Source organism: Cervus elaphus, chromosome 18, assembly GCF_910594005.1.
Source record: "Cervus elaphus chromosome 18, mCerEla1.1, whole genome shotgun sequence".
Taxonomy (NCBI): Eukaryota; Metazoa; Chordata; class Mammalia; order Artiodactyla; family Cervidae; genus Cervus; species Cervus elaphus.
Window position 1 is genome coordinate 84,252,576 of NC_057832.1, and position 13,573 is coordinate 84,266,148.

The window sequence follows — 13,573 nt, forward strand, 5'->3', positions numbered from 1 at the left end:
TGTACGTGTGATTTGTGGGGGTGGATGTAGGTGATGGATGTGTGATTCGATCAGTGTGTACATGGGTGTATATGTGCACATGTGTGTGTGAGCTGTGCTGAGTGAGAGCATCTGGGGCCCCTGCCTCCTCTCACCTCTTGCTGGATTTAGAAGCAGTGATCTCATCACCTCACCGACAGCTCTGGCTGAGCGGGGCTCTATTTAGCTGTCCTGAGTCAGTGTGACTCTGGACCCTGCGGTGGGCAGAGGTTGTAGTTTGGGGTGGCTCTGTGTGGCCTCTGGGAAGCCCAGCCGGGGGGCCCTGGCCATGGGGACAGGATGTGTCTCTGAAGGGACCTCCCCCCTCAAATGAGATGCCTCGGCCACGGGGTGTGGAGGCCTGAGGAATGAACCTCTGGCCTACTTGGGGTCCTCTGGTCAGGAGATGCTGGAACTGTCCCCCACAGTCCCCCGTGTCCCACAAGACACCACTTCGAGATACCAGCCAGGTGTCCAGGGCTGACCTGTGATACAGCTGCCTGTGCTGGGCCAAGGCTGTGCCCCGAGCGTTCTGTTTCACGGACCCTTTGCTGTGGACCCTTTGCTGTCACCCCCGTGGGTCCCCAGATCCATTCAGCTCCACCAGCTTTTTTCCAGGAAATATAGAGGCCCCGGGCTGGAGGGTGGCCATGTCCAGGCCCCTGGTGGCAGACAGGAGGGTGTGTGGGATTGAGAAGCAGTAAAAGGGGAGAGAATGATGTGTGAGCTGGTGCACATGTGTGTATATGTGTGTACACCCATACAAGTGCATGCACGAGTGTGGGAGCGCCTTGACTCTCCTGGCTCAAGCAACAGGCACGTGTGGGGAAGGCTCTGAGGGGGGCTGATGAGAGGAAACTGGTGGGTGTGTTTGGAGCAGGTGGGAGGAGGGAAGCCCTGGGCTTTGCACATCTTCCCCGCAAACCACTGTGGCCCTCAGGCCTGTTGAAACTGCATCTCTGGGGGCATCCAGGACACCGCTAGGCCTCAGGCAGCTGTTTGGTGGGGGCAGGAGGGCCTGCATGGTGTGGGGGGCTGTGGAGGGAGAGGGGAGGAGTGGAGGCGTAGAGATGCTGCCAGGCCCTGCCACCCCCACCCCCAGCCGCACGCCGCCCTCCTGTGACACGCTGCAGACCCTCTGGGACTCTGTAGCCCCAGAATTGGGTAGAAGTGTCTGGCCTGAGTTGGCATCACCTTCAGGAGGCCCTTGGACCTAGGCGACTTGGGGGGCTCTGTGGATTCGGGGACTGACAGATTTCCCCACTCTGCATGCCTCAGAATGTCACATGGCCTTGGAGACCAGGCCTGGGGACAGAGGAAGGGGCTCGCCCGGAGGCTGTGGCTGCAGCCCAGAATTGGCCATGCTGAGTGGCCAGGATCTGAGGAAAGGGAGAGGCTGGTTTCCAGACCACACCCTTTCTGGCCAGCTTGAGATGGCAGCCTCCCACCCCACCCTCGCCCCCACCAACTCCCCACCCTGCAGCCCTGGACCACAAGGCCCCTGATGCCTGTCAGCACAGCCGGAGCCTCCTGTGGATGTGGGGCCCCAGCGGTCTTGTCCCTGGCTCAGGGCAGGGCTACTGGGCTGGGGGGCTCCCTGGGCCCCTTTTGCAGCCCAGGTCAGTACCTGTGGCCTTTTCCTCTCTGCCCTGTGCTTGGACTCGGGGCCTGCAGAGCCTGACCTGTGAATTGTGGGTGCAGAAAAATAAATAGCGAGTCTTCTTCTGGGCTGGACCTAGTACTCCATCCTGCTGCTCCACACACATACGTGTACACATGGATACACAAGGACACACAGACACACGGGGCTCTGCTCCCTTGGACAGTCACCTGCTCTGAGCCTTGTTGTTGTTTAGTCGCTTAGTCGTGTCCAACTCTGCAACCCCATGAACTGCAGCACACCACCCTCCTCTGTCCTCCACTGTCTCCCAGAGTTTGCTCAAATACATGTCTGTTAAGTAGATGATGCTACCTAACCATCTCATCCTCTGCCGTCCCCTTCTCCTTTTGCCTTCAATCTTTCCATCATCAGGGTCTGAGCTTTAGTCTCCTGGAACCTGAAAAATTCCTTGCTCCTGGGGTAGTTGGCTTCCAACAGGATTTGAGGGCCAGCATCTAGCCTCCAGCAGGGGCATCCTAGCACCCACTGCATCCCCAGTTTTGTGTTTCTCTAAGAGAGAGCCTGCCCACGCCAGGGCCACTGTTCAGCAGTGCCCATGCCTGTGGTCACTGTGGACCAGCCTGGCCCTGAGTGCTGGGCACAAAACAAGGCCAACCCAAGCCCCAAGTCCCAAGAACGAATGGGAACTGAGATGCAAGTGGAGAGATCCCAGCATGTGGGGCCAGCACAGCTGGAGGGGGTGTGGAAGGAGGGTGTGTTTGCAGAGGGAGTGCCCTTGGTGTCCCCACTGGAGGAGACATGGGAGGGAGACTCAAGACCTTGCAGGGGTAGAAAAGCTCTAGATGGACCTTCTGGTGGACTTGGAGCTGGCCGAGTAGGCTGAGGGGCTCGGACAGACCCGGGGATTGAGCTTTCCTGCTCCCCTGTGCATCCAGCCTTGGCCCCTGCTTTTCACCTTGCTGTCCACACCCACATTCTCAGCCAGGGGATCCCGAGTGGCTGGGATCCCTGCTGGGTTCACTGAGGCTCTCCAGGCAGTGGTTTCTGCCCTGGGCAGGGGGATCCATCCTGACCTTAGGACCTGAAGGCTGCTCCCTGGCCCAGGAACAACCGGCGAGAGAGTGTGTGGATGGAGGTCCTACTCTCTTTCTGGAGATGGGACTTTGAACACCTCGTGACGTCACCCACTGGGGAGGCCACATCCATGCACTGTCTCTTCTGGCCCCTCTGCCTTGTGCGGGGGCCGCATCACTGGCCTTGGGGGTTCAAGGAGGGTAAGCCAGTTTTTCTCAGGCCTGGAATTAGTCACAAAGCCTGGGTAACAGTCCAGAGGCCTAGAACAAACTCCTGGGCTGCCCACTCTGGGAAAGTCACTGAGATCATTGAAGCTCAGTTTTCTGAGCTTTAGAGACCAGTGTCATGGAGAGGGGTGTGAAGACTAAAGCGTGTCAGTCCTGAGTAACTCTGAAGATGGAGGTGCTGGCGGTGTGGGGGACGTGGAGGTGAAGACGGTGGAGATGCTGGTGGTGATGACGAGCACGGGGTGGCAGTGGAGATGCTGGTGGTGATGGAGGGGACCTCTCTGCTCTTCTCACAGGGTCACTGGTGGGGAGCTCTTTGAGGACATTGTGGCCAGAGAGTACTACAGTGAGGCGGATGCCAGGTGGGTGTAGAGCCCTCGCACGCTCCCTCCCCCTCTTCTCCTGCCCAGCCCTCCCTCACTAAGCCTTGCTCCTCCTCCTCTGGCCCCCATCTTCTCTCATGCACTTTGTCCCTGACATGGTCCAGGGAGATGGTCAGCTGGGCGAAAGCCCTGCTTGGAGCCCTCTGGGGCGGTCCTGGGGCCAGGGTGGGGGCGGGCAGCTGGTGTGTCCCAAGTCAGGGAGGGCCCAGCCTGCCCCAGGGTGGGGACTGGCCCACAGCGGGGCTCTCCGTGCGGTGGCTGGTGGGGGGAGAGCGGGTGGAGAGTGGTGCTGGGCCTCCTCTTGCCGCCGTGGATGTCTGACCAAGGCCTTCCCCGTGGAGACTCACGGTTTCCAAATGCTTTTGCCCAAGACAGGCCGGGAACCCCTTTCTGTGACATCCTCCCAGGACCACCTTGGAGGCAGAAAGGGAAGGCCATGGGGGCCTGGGCTGGTGGGAAAGGTGCCCACTGGCCCTCCTTCAGGGCTCCCTGGGGGGCAGTGAGCAGGAAACCAGGGCCTGAGGTGGGGGGTGAAGGAGCTTTATCAGCCCTCACGGGGGGTTGAAGGGAACTGACATTTTCAGACATGCTGTCTGCAGCGAGGCTGCTGGTGGATGGCAGGGCCCCGCCTGGAAGGGTGGGCACCGCCCCCCCCCCCCATGACCCATGCTGTTGCCCAGACGCCACTCTGATCCATGACAGTTACGTCACTCCTGACAGTGCATCTCTGGGCCACCACTGCCGGCCAGCCCAGCCTGACCCCGCCGGGCTCCCAGGAAAACATGCACTTAAAAGAAAAGAATAAAAAGACTAGCAGCAGTCGTCTCTAGGCCGTGAATTTTCAGATGCTTTTCAATTTTTGAATCTTCTTTGTCTATTTTAAAATTTGTCTTTAATGAATATGTATTCCCTTTCTAATCAACATTATTTTAAAAAGCAGCTATTTGAGACTGGCTTCTGCACCCCCAGACAACCTTGCCTGTCAGTGACAGCCTGAGCCCCCTTGAGAGGGTGGGAGTGGGTTCTGGTATCACCCAGGCAGGCCCCCACCTGGGCAGCAGGAGGCCAGGGGCCTGGCGGGCACTGGGTGGGGTGTTGGAGTCTGTGGTGGAGTGGGGCGGCCGGTCAGGGCTCTGGCTCCCGAGGGTACATGGGCACTGGCTGCTTTCCTGAGGCTCCTTGAAGAACGGTGTTCACTTTGCATGACAGCCTGGGAACGACTTGCAGAACCCAGACGAGGAGGGCTGCCTTCCGGTTCTGCCTGCGGTGCCTCCCGGGTGCCTTGGGGGTGCGGGAGGGCTTACCTTAGCTGTTCTCTTTTACCCTCCTAGAACATCCTGCCAGAGCTTCCTGGTCTTACGGGCCCACCACGGGGCACGGCCTGGGGCCTGGCACCTTCCCACACTCTGTCAGGGACGGTCTCGCTGGAGAGGGGATGTGACCCACAGCGGAGCCTTGCTTTTGGCTGGGAGGCCCCCGTGCCCACCTCTGCTCCTGCGCTCCCTCCCCCACCCCACCCACGCCCCCTAGTTCCCCAACACCTTGTCGTTGGCGCTCCACCCTTGCCCCCCTCACCTCCTGACCTCATCTACTCCACCCCCTTCTGCACCACCCCACCCATCCAGCTCTGTGCCTCCCTCCTGCCCGTCCAGGTGGCAGGGATCTGGATCTTCCTCCCTGGGTATCTGTTGTGGAGGCTCCTCTGGAGTTTGGCGCCCCCCACACACACACAAATGCTTGGTTTCCTAGGCTCCGCCTTGCTGGTGGCCAGACTATGAGGAAGAGGGTGAGAGGCAGCGCTCTTGGGGATCCCTCCCAGCTGGCCCCACTCATTAAACCCGTATGTCGTTTCTCCCAGGAATCCTGGCCCCAAAACTGTGTGTTTGATCTTTGTGTTGTGTAGCCTGTAGGCAGGAGGGTCTGAGAGAGTGATGTGGATGCCCACTTGGGTGGGTCGCCCATGGGCATCACCAGGAGCTGTGGCAGATGGGGGTAAAGGCTTTCTCCCACCCTGGGAGGGTATTTCCCCTCGGGACCTCCTCTGAAAGGGATCTGGGCTGTGTTGAAACTGGAGCCCTAGACACCTGGCTGGGGTGGTGGGTACCTCCCTAACCACGATGCAGTCTGGCCCCCATCTAGTGGACCCGCCACCTTCCAAGGCCCTGCCTGGGGCCATGCTGCTCATAGCTGAGCATCCGATGAGTTCCCGAAGTGTCACATCTCTAGAGGAAGAGGACGCAAGGCAGGAGTTGCTTTTCTGAACCCTTTTCTAACCAAGAAGGCTGGAGATTCCTTTGAAGAGAAAGTGGAATCTTTATTTTGGAGTTTATGGGGAAAATTAGGGGTCTTTTTTTCAAACCTTGGAAAGCAAAGTTCAAATCCATTTTTAAAAAACCCTGAAAATAGTATGGCTCATGAGAGGTGCTTGGGGGTGTGTGTGTGTGATAATGCTGGCTGACCCTGGGGGGTGGGGGAGGAGAAGGAAGGGGAAGGGAGGGGAAGGATCATATCCCAGGTAACAGCAGAGCCTGGAACCAGGAGAATAATGTCCAGGACCGGCCAGCATCTGGAATGATGCGGGGGAACAATTCTGCCCACAAAGTGACTTTCTAAACTCTTTCGTTTGAAAGGAGTCCTCATGAGGAAGATGGTATAATGTAGATGGAAGGCAGAAGGGACCTTGTGACGGGCCAGTCAGTCTCATGTTCACCAAGGCCCTGGTCTCGGACTGGAGACCAGGGTGGGAGCAGGGTGAGAAGGGCGCCAGGAGCGGTCTCCAGGGATCCCTGGAGGGCAGGCTTCCCAGAATGGGCTGCTCTCCAGGCACGTGAGTGTCCCGTCCACCTGCTGGCTGCAGAGGCCACTTGCCCATCAATCCCAGGGATGCTGTGAAGAATAGGCTTGGGAGACAGGCCGGTGCTGCCACATTGGCTGTGAGAAGGGGTGTACCCTCCACAGTTTTCTCTGGGGCGGGGCCTGCGGGATGGGCGGACAGGGCTGTGTCAGAGCTGTAGGGCTTGATTTCAGCGGCCGGGCTGAGCCCTGGGATGCCCAGGGAGAGATGCAGACTGGTGCTGGCTCAGCAGGTGTAGTCACCCCATCCTGGCACTAGTTTGGAGCCCTGAATCCTCAGGAGGGGACACAGAGGAGGAGAGGGCACCGCCCACCCACATCTGAGCCGATGTATCAGTTGGTGCTGCGGCAGGTGCCTCCCGGGTCCAAGAAACCTTCCTGCAAGGCCAAGGAGAGGAGAGAACTAACACGTGTCTGCAGTCACGGAGGCCACAGTCCAGTGCAGAGATGCACGCCACCCAGAGTGCAGGGCCGCCACGTGACTGCAGGGGGGACGACGTGGGAGCCCCGAGCTCGTTCCACACGGAGGAAGGTCTAGAGAGCGTCCTGAGGTTGAGAGCAGAGGCAAAGTCATGAGGGTGAGGAAAGAAGATGGGATTGACCCAAAACTAACATCAAGACTTGCAGGGGTCTCAGCAGGCCTGAGGTTGGAGCCAGGTCATTCCAGGGCTTTCAGGGAGTGGCCAGTGGCCCAGGGGACTCCAGCCTGTGTCTGTGAGGACTGCTGATGGTGTGGAGGAAGGCTTGGGGTTCCACATGGATGGCAGAATACACAGCTCAGGTGGACACCCCCAGGGGCAGAACCAGGGTCTGGCCACAGCAGTACAGGCAGGGGCTGGTCAACCTGAGGGTCCCTGAGCCCCTGGGTGGGGTGGGGTGCTGCAGTGAGCAGGTGGTCCAGGGACTCAGGGCTGAGATCCAGGAGGATGCAGTGACGCCCCAGCACGGCTCCCCAGGGCTCAGATTTCCAGGAACTGGGAAAGCCAGCGCCCCCTTCCCGGGGCCCCGGCTCAGCGGCCTCAACTGCAAGTGCTGGCGCTTCCTCTGGCCTCTGCCTCCACCCAGTGGCCTGTCCTGCCCTCAGAGGAGCTCCCCAGACCTCACAGCTGAGCTCCGCCCATGAGGAAAAAGGCCCCTGGATGAACTTGCCCTGATGGGGCAGCCTGGAGGGGCTGAGCCCGTGTCTACAGTCATGGGAGGGCTGGTAGTGGCTGGATGTGGACCTGGGGATACAGGGATGAGGGTGAGGACAACAATAAGACCGAGGCTGGCAGATGAGAGTGTGGTGGGAGGGACAGGAGCAGGGAGGGAGGCCCTGGGAGCAGGTGGGACAGGAGAGCTCAGGGCTTGGGGCGGGGGTGGGGTTTCCAGCCCTTAGAGGCATCTAAAGGGAGGGGCTGCTGGGGGACTGTTACCCACAGGTTTGGGCCTAGCTCCTTCTGACCCCATAAACCTCAGGAAATCCATCATCACTAGGACTCTGAGGTCCAGGTTTCTCCAGGGTGGACACTCAGGGTTACTTTTCTAGCAGGTGACCACCAGTAGGTGGTCTCCAGGTGTGGTCAAAGCTATTTGAGAACATGGGCTGGTTTCTTGTCCCTTCTTGAGTTTGCTGTTAGGAAAACAAAGTCCATCCCTCCAGCTGACCTTTAGTCACCTCCCCGATCTAGCCGCGGCAGGAGCAGTCCTGCCTGTGCCTCCCTCGCCCCCACCAGAGGGGCTGGGGCCAAGACCCCAGGGATGGGCTATGGCAGCCTGTGGCACGCCTGTCTCTGGTAGCTGGTAATGCTGCAGGGGTGCTGTGGAACCCCAGGGGTCTGTGCCTGGCTCTGGGGGCAGCTGGACACTTCCCAACCACCTAGAGGAGGCAGGTGCAGGTCACTGGGGCTGGGGGCGTCTAGGTCTGGAGGCACCTGGGTCTGATACCTAGGGCCATTGCTGAAGCCCAGGTGTGGGAGGTGCCTGAGGAGAGCCTGGACCTTTTTCTCCAACCAGTGATGCCCCAGAAGGCTCGGGACTTCTCCCTAATCTGGAAGGAAGCCCCTGGCTCGGGGCCCTGGATAGTGCCAGGCTGCCCCCAGCGACCCCAGTGCTGCTATGGAGCTGAGCTGTCTAGCACGGCAGCCAGCAGCCAGCAGCCAGAGTGGACGTGAAGTTTATTTTAATGAAATGACACCCGCTCTCACACATGTGTGCTGGTGACTGCAGCGTTAGCACAGCCTCAGAACAGAGAGGGGCCCCGGTGCCCAGGGCAGCACCCCCGCAGTGTGGCACTGGCCTGCCCTCTCTCCCTTGCCCTTTCACCTCTCCCCTCCCCTCCCGTTGTCTGGGTCTTCAGCCTGCCTTGCAGGGTGTACACTCAGCCCTGGCCTCCCTCCCCAAGGGCACTCAGCGCAGGGCCAGGTGTGGCCAGCATGAGCCTGGGGTGGAGTGCACTGGGGCCAGGCATCTTTCCTCTGTGGGCCTGCTTAGAGGGGAGGGCGTGCCTTGTGTTGACCTTTGGGGGTGAAGAGGGAGCCCCAGAGGCCCCCTTCTGGCCAGGGTCTTGTCCCCCATGTGGCAGGCAGCACCTTGATTCCCTGCTTCCCCCGGGCCCCCACTGGGCTGGAGACCCCAGCACTCCCACACAGCACCCTTCTCCTGCACCCCGCCCACTCCTCAGGGGCCACCCGCACTAATGCGCCTGCTGTTTGCTGCAGTCACTGCATCCAGCAGATCCTGGAGGCGGTTCTCCACTGCCACCAAATGGGGGTCGTCCACAGGGACCTCAAGGTGAGTTCCCCCCCCTCACTCTGTGCCAGGTGTCTGTCGTCTGTAACTGCATGTTGTGTTTGAGGGGAGACTCGGGGGTAGGGCAGTGCACCAGAAGACACGTGTGTGTGTGGGATGTTTGCATATGTGTGTTCCCGTGTGTTTTCGTGTGAAGGTGTGCGCCTATGAGAATGTGTGTGCACATGTGTACATGTGCATTGGCACATATAAGAGTACGTGTGTGCATGTGTTTGTGTTTGAAGGTGCATGCTTGTGAGAATGTGGGTCTGTGCGTACACATGGACATGTGTGTATGCGTGAGCACGTGTACATATGCATGTGCATTTGTGCATGTGTGTGAGACTGTGTGTGTGCGCATGTGTGTTTGTGGGTGTGCATGCATGCATGTGTCTGTACACATCCCTCCCAGTGCCTCTAGGCTTCAGGGCTGAGAGGGGACAGTTGTCAAGAACCAGCCTAGTAGCACATGTCCATGCGGGGTCTCGCTTTCTGGGCTCTAGTTGAGATTCGAACCTGGCAGGAGAGACACAGAGAATGTACATGCAGGTGGGGCTGATGCCTCGGGAGCAGGGGGTGGAGGGGACAGTTTGGTCTCTTCAAACTTCCAGTCCTTTCTACTCATCTCTGTGGCCCTTGGCTCAGCTCTGGGCAAAGTGACTGCAAATCATTTAAAACAAGAGTTGTCACCCACAGGCCTCCGTGTGGTGGGAGGGGCCCTCAGGAGGAGCTGCAGCCCTTCTGCCTCTCCCTTCTCCTCCCCCTTCTTCCTGCCCGTCCCCCTTCCCCCTCCTCCTCCTCTCAATCTCTCCTCCTTTCTTTGACTTCAGCTTTCTCCAAGTCTGAGTTTGGGTCAGTTTCTTCTCTCACTGGTTTTGCAGGGGATGGGGGGACCCTTGGGCCTGCATCCTTGCTGGTGGTGTTTGAGACCAACCTTCCCGTGGGTGCTAGGGCTGAATGGAGTCACATCCTTCTGGGGCTGCCCAGAGGTGTGTGTGTGTGTGTTTGTGTGTGTGTGTGTGTGTGTGTGTGTGTGAGCTGATTTTGTGGAGCTGCTCTTGAGGGGATGTCCCACCAGGAGCAGGCCCGGGACCTGCCCTGTGCCCTCATGTGTCCCCGCTCCCACTCTGCATGTGCTGTGTGGTCCCCTGTCCTCTCATGGGCCTGCCCAGGCTCCCCCTGATGACTGCCTGTCCTGTGGGTGCCCCTCTGTCTCTGTGTCTTGTGTCTGCATGGGCCTCACTCAGGGGCCTCTGGAAATAGGGGCCACAGGGAAGAGGGCACGCATCCCTCCTTCATCCTGGACCTCACGATGCATAACAAACCTGGAGCCCAAAGCTCCGAAGTGCAGATGGATGCTCTCCCCAGCCCAGGTGTGACCTGAGGGCACCCAAAACCCTTGCTGAGAAAAGGAAAACGGGGTTAGGACGAGTTGGTCTCCTGTCTCCCACCAGGTGTTGGGGGGAGCAGGCTGTCCCTCCTCCTCTAGAGAGACCTCTGTCATCTTGGCCGAGACAGACCTCCAGGAGCATGCTGTGGTGGCTTTCCTCTCAGCCAAGGTGTGGAGGGTGGAGAGAGCAGAGGGGCTTGGTGCCATCTTGGCGGCTGTGAGGGAGCCAGGGTGGGGCCTGCAGGTGGGAACATCCCTGTGCAACCCAGCTGGGTCCCCTCCATCTCCTCCCAGGGAAGAGCCTTCTTGCCCAGCTCTTCCCAGGGACTAGGTTCCCTTAGCTCCTTCTTCCCAGAGAGGCATTCTAAGTCACTTCAGTTGTGTCCGACTCTGTGTGACCCCATGGACTGTAGCCCACCAGGCTCCTCTGTCCATGGGATTCTCCAGGCAGGCATACTGGAGTGGGTTGCCATTTCGTCCTCCAGGGGATCTTCCTGACCCAGGGATCAAACCCACAGCTCTTATGTCTCCTTCACTGGTAGGCAGGTTCTTTACCACTAGCGCCACCTGGGAAGCCGAAGAATGCTGGTTTATTTTCTTGGGGTGGGGGGAATCTGATCTGTAGAAGCTGGGTCAAGCCCCCAGCTGCAGCCCCTGACCCATAGTATTTCAGACTTCTTTTTTTAAAAAACCAATTTTTAAAAATTTGAAGTATAGTTGATTTGCAATGTTGTGTCTATTTCAGACTTCTTGGTGTGGGGTTTGTGGGGAGGTAGGGGTCTGGTTGGACCCTGGGAGTTGGTGATGGACAGGGAGGCCTGGTGTGCTGTGGTTCATGGGGTCGCAGAGTCGGACACGACTGAGTGACTGAACTGAACTGAACTGAAGGGGTCCCCCTGCCCTACTCACACTGGCAAAATCAAGGTGTTCAGAGGCCTCCTGGCCGTGCTGGGCAGGCGGGGCTGAGTATCCCCAGCACGTGTCACCTGGAGTGACGGAGCCTCATCCACCAGCTGTGTGGGGCCTGGAGAAGCTCTGGTTTCTGCCTCATGGGCTGGCATGATTCATCTATGCCACACGATTTGTCCTCACACCCCCGGTGTCCAAGCAGGGTTAACTCAGTTCTGTTGGCGGCATTTGTCTTTCTTGGTGGCACTAAGGTGGGCGGCATGGTGTCAGCAGACCTTCCTGCCGGGAGGGTGGCCTGGTGAGGGGGCTGAGGGCCCGGAGAGCCCCCATCAGCCAGGGACGAGGGAGTCCAGCGGCTTCAAGCTCTGAGCGCTGCCCTCTGGGAGCTGGCGAGGCCAGTGGGGCAGGCTGGGATGGAGGAGCCTAGCAAGCAGGACACAGTGAACAGGGAACTCCTAGGGCCTTCGGAGCCAAGTGTTCCCGGTCACAGGGCAGCAGCCTCCTTGGCACCCCAGTGGGACAGGGATGAATACCCTTCCTTCTGGCATGAGCAAGGCACTGCTCCCCGAGACCAGGAGGTCCGCACGGGGCCCTCCCCTCCTGTGGGCAGCCAGCCCAGGGCTGGTGGGACTTGGATGTCCTACTCTGCTCAGGCCGTAGGGGCCCTTGGTTTTCCTCCTTGCCCTTGAGAGTCTCCATCCTGCAGGAAGTGCCTGAACCTTCCAGCAGCCGCTCTCATTGTGCAGCCAGCCTTGGTTGGGGGAGGGAAGCCCCCCTACAGTGGGGGTCTGGGCCCCGCATGGCCTGCTGGGGCCTCCAGGGTGAGGTGTTTTGGTCCCAGCGCCCCGAGTTCACAAGCTTGCACTTTGAGAGCCAGCTTCCCTCAGCTCTAGGGCTCATGTCCCTGCCCCCGGCAAGTGGGGGACAGAGACAGACTGTGGGGTGCAGGCTCTGGGGTGCGCTCAAGCCAAAGATGTCAGCCATGCCGGGGGGGCACCCATGTGGTCAGGGGACCTGTGTGCCCCCACCTGCCAAGGGGTATTCTGTCCCCCTCTCTCCGGTGACACCCCTGGGTGTAAACCCCACACCCTCGGGCTGCTCACCTTCCCCACAGCCCGAGAACCTGCTCCTGGCCAGCAAGTGCAAAGGGGCTGCGGTGAAGCTGGCAGACTTCGGCCTGGCCATCGAGGTGCAGGGGGACCAGCAGGCGTGGTTTGGTGAGTACCTGGCCGGCCCACTGGCCAGGGGACAGAGCGGGGGTGTCTGCCACCCCTTTGGTCCTTCACACCGCCCTTTCCCCTCCTGCTAGGGTTTGCTGGCACGCCAGGCTACCTGTCTCCAGAGGTCCTGCGCAAGGAGGCGTACGGCAAGCCGGTGGACATCTGGGCGTGCGGTGAGGCTGGTGTGCCGGGCGAGGTGGGCTCCACCCACAAGCACTGCACCAGACCCACACCTGGCTGCCCCTAACTGGGAGCACCCTCCCACCCAGACCGGAATTACTAATACAACCCTGGCTGCTGCCGAGAAGCCCACCACCCCACTCCCTGCCCTGCGCTCGGCAGAGCAGTCTGGAGAAGGGGCAGCAAGTGCCCGGATGGTGGATGGATACTGGAGGAGCGGGGGCTGTGTGGACCACCCTGGCAGGGCTGCCTCCTTGCCAGGGGCATCTCCCCCACAGTCAGGGCAGTGGAGGGGGCTGTTCTCGGGCATCCCCTGTGAAGTAGGGTGGGACGGCAGAGGAGCTGTTGATGCCATTCTGCAAACATGAGGGTCTCCAAAGAGGGACACTGGTTGACGCTGGCTGTGGGGGTAGAGAGGAGGGGGTGCTTGAGGACCCCAGTGTCCTCATGGGACTTGCTGGCCTTGGGCCGCGACTCCCACCCTAGCCAATGCTGAGAAACTAGCTGAGCGTCCTGTAGCTGTTCAGTACCAGAGCTGGGCATCTGGCTCCCATCCTGGGATCACACGCCAGACACTCTGTGGCAGCATGTGACTCGTGTGTGGTTGCACTGGTGGGCTCCGCTGGGCTGCTGGGCGTGGGCAGTGAGGGCAGCAGCAGGAGGCCCTGGGCTCTTGGCTCTCCTCAGGGGTGATCCTGTACATCCTGCTTGTGGGCTACCCACCCTTCTGGGACGAGGACCAGCACAAGCTGTACCAGCAGATCAAGGCCGGGGCCTATGACGTGAGTGCCAGGACCCCCAATCCCTCCCTATCTGGGGGAGGCAGGCTGGCAGAGGCAGGGTGTGGGGTGACACCCCTGTTTTCAGATGAGACCCTTTGGAGAAGTCTGTCTCTGTCTGGGGAGGGGGATTCAGGCTCCCCTGTGCCT

General features: G+C 59.9%; 1 protein-coding gene across 10 annotated transcripts in view; it reads left to right on the top strand.

Moving 5' to 3' along the window:
* Nucleotides 1-13,573, top strand: part of CAMK2B (calcium/calmodulin dependent protein kinase II beta) — a 92,677-nt gene that overhangs the window by 57,758 nt on the left and 21,346 nt on the right. For all 10 annotated transcript variants that reach the window (XM_043872683.1, XM_043872685.1, XM_043872680.1 and 7 more), the window contains exons 5-9: nucleotides 3,237-3,302; nucleotides 8,876-8,948; nucleotides 12,359-12,461; nucleotides 12,554-12,637; nucleotides 13,332-13,426. In XM_043872683.1, coding sequence (XP_043728618.1) covers nucleotides 3,237-3,302; nucleotides 8,876-8,948; nucleotides 12,359-12,461; nucleotides 12,554-12,637; nucleotides 13,332-13,426 — 421 coding nt within the window. The remainder of the gene's footprint in view (nucleotides 1-3,236; nucleotides 3,303-8,875; nucleotides 8,949-12,358; nucleotides 12,462-12,553; nucleotides 12,638-13,331; nucleotides 13,427-13,573) is intronic.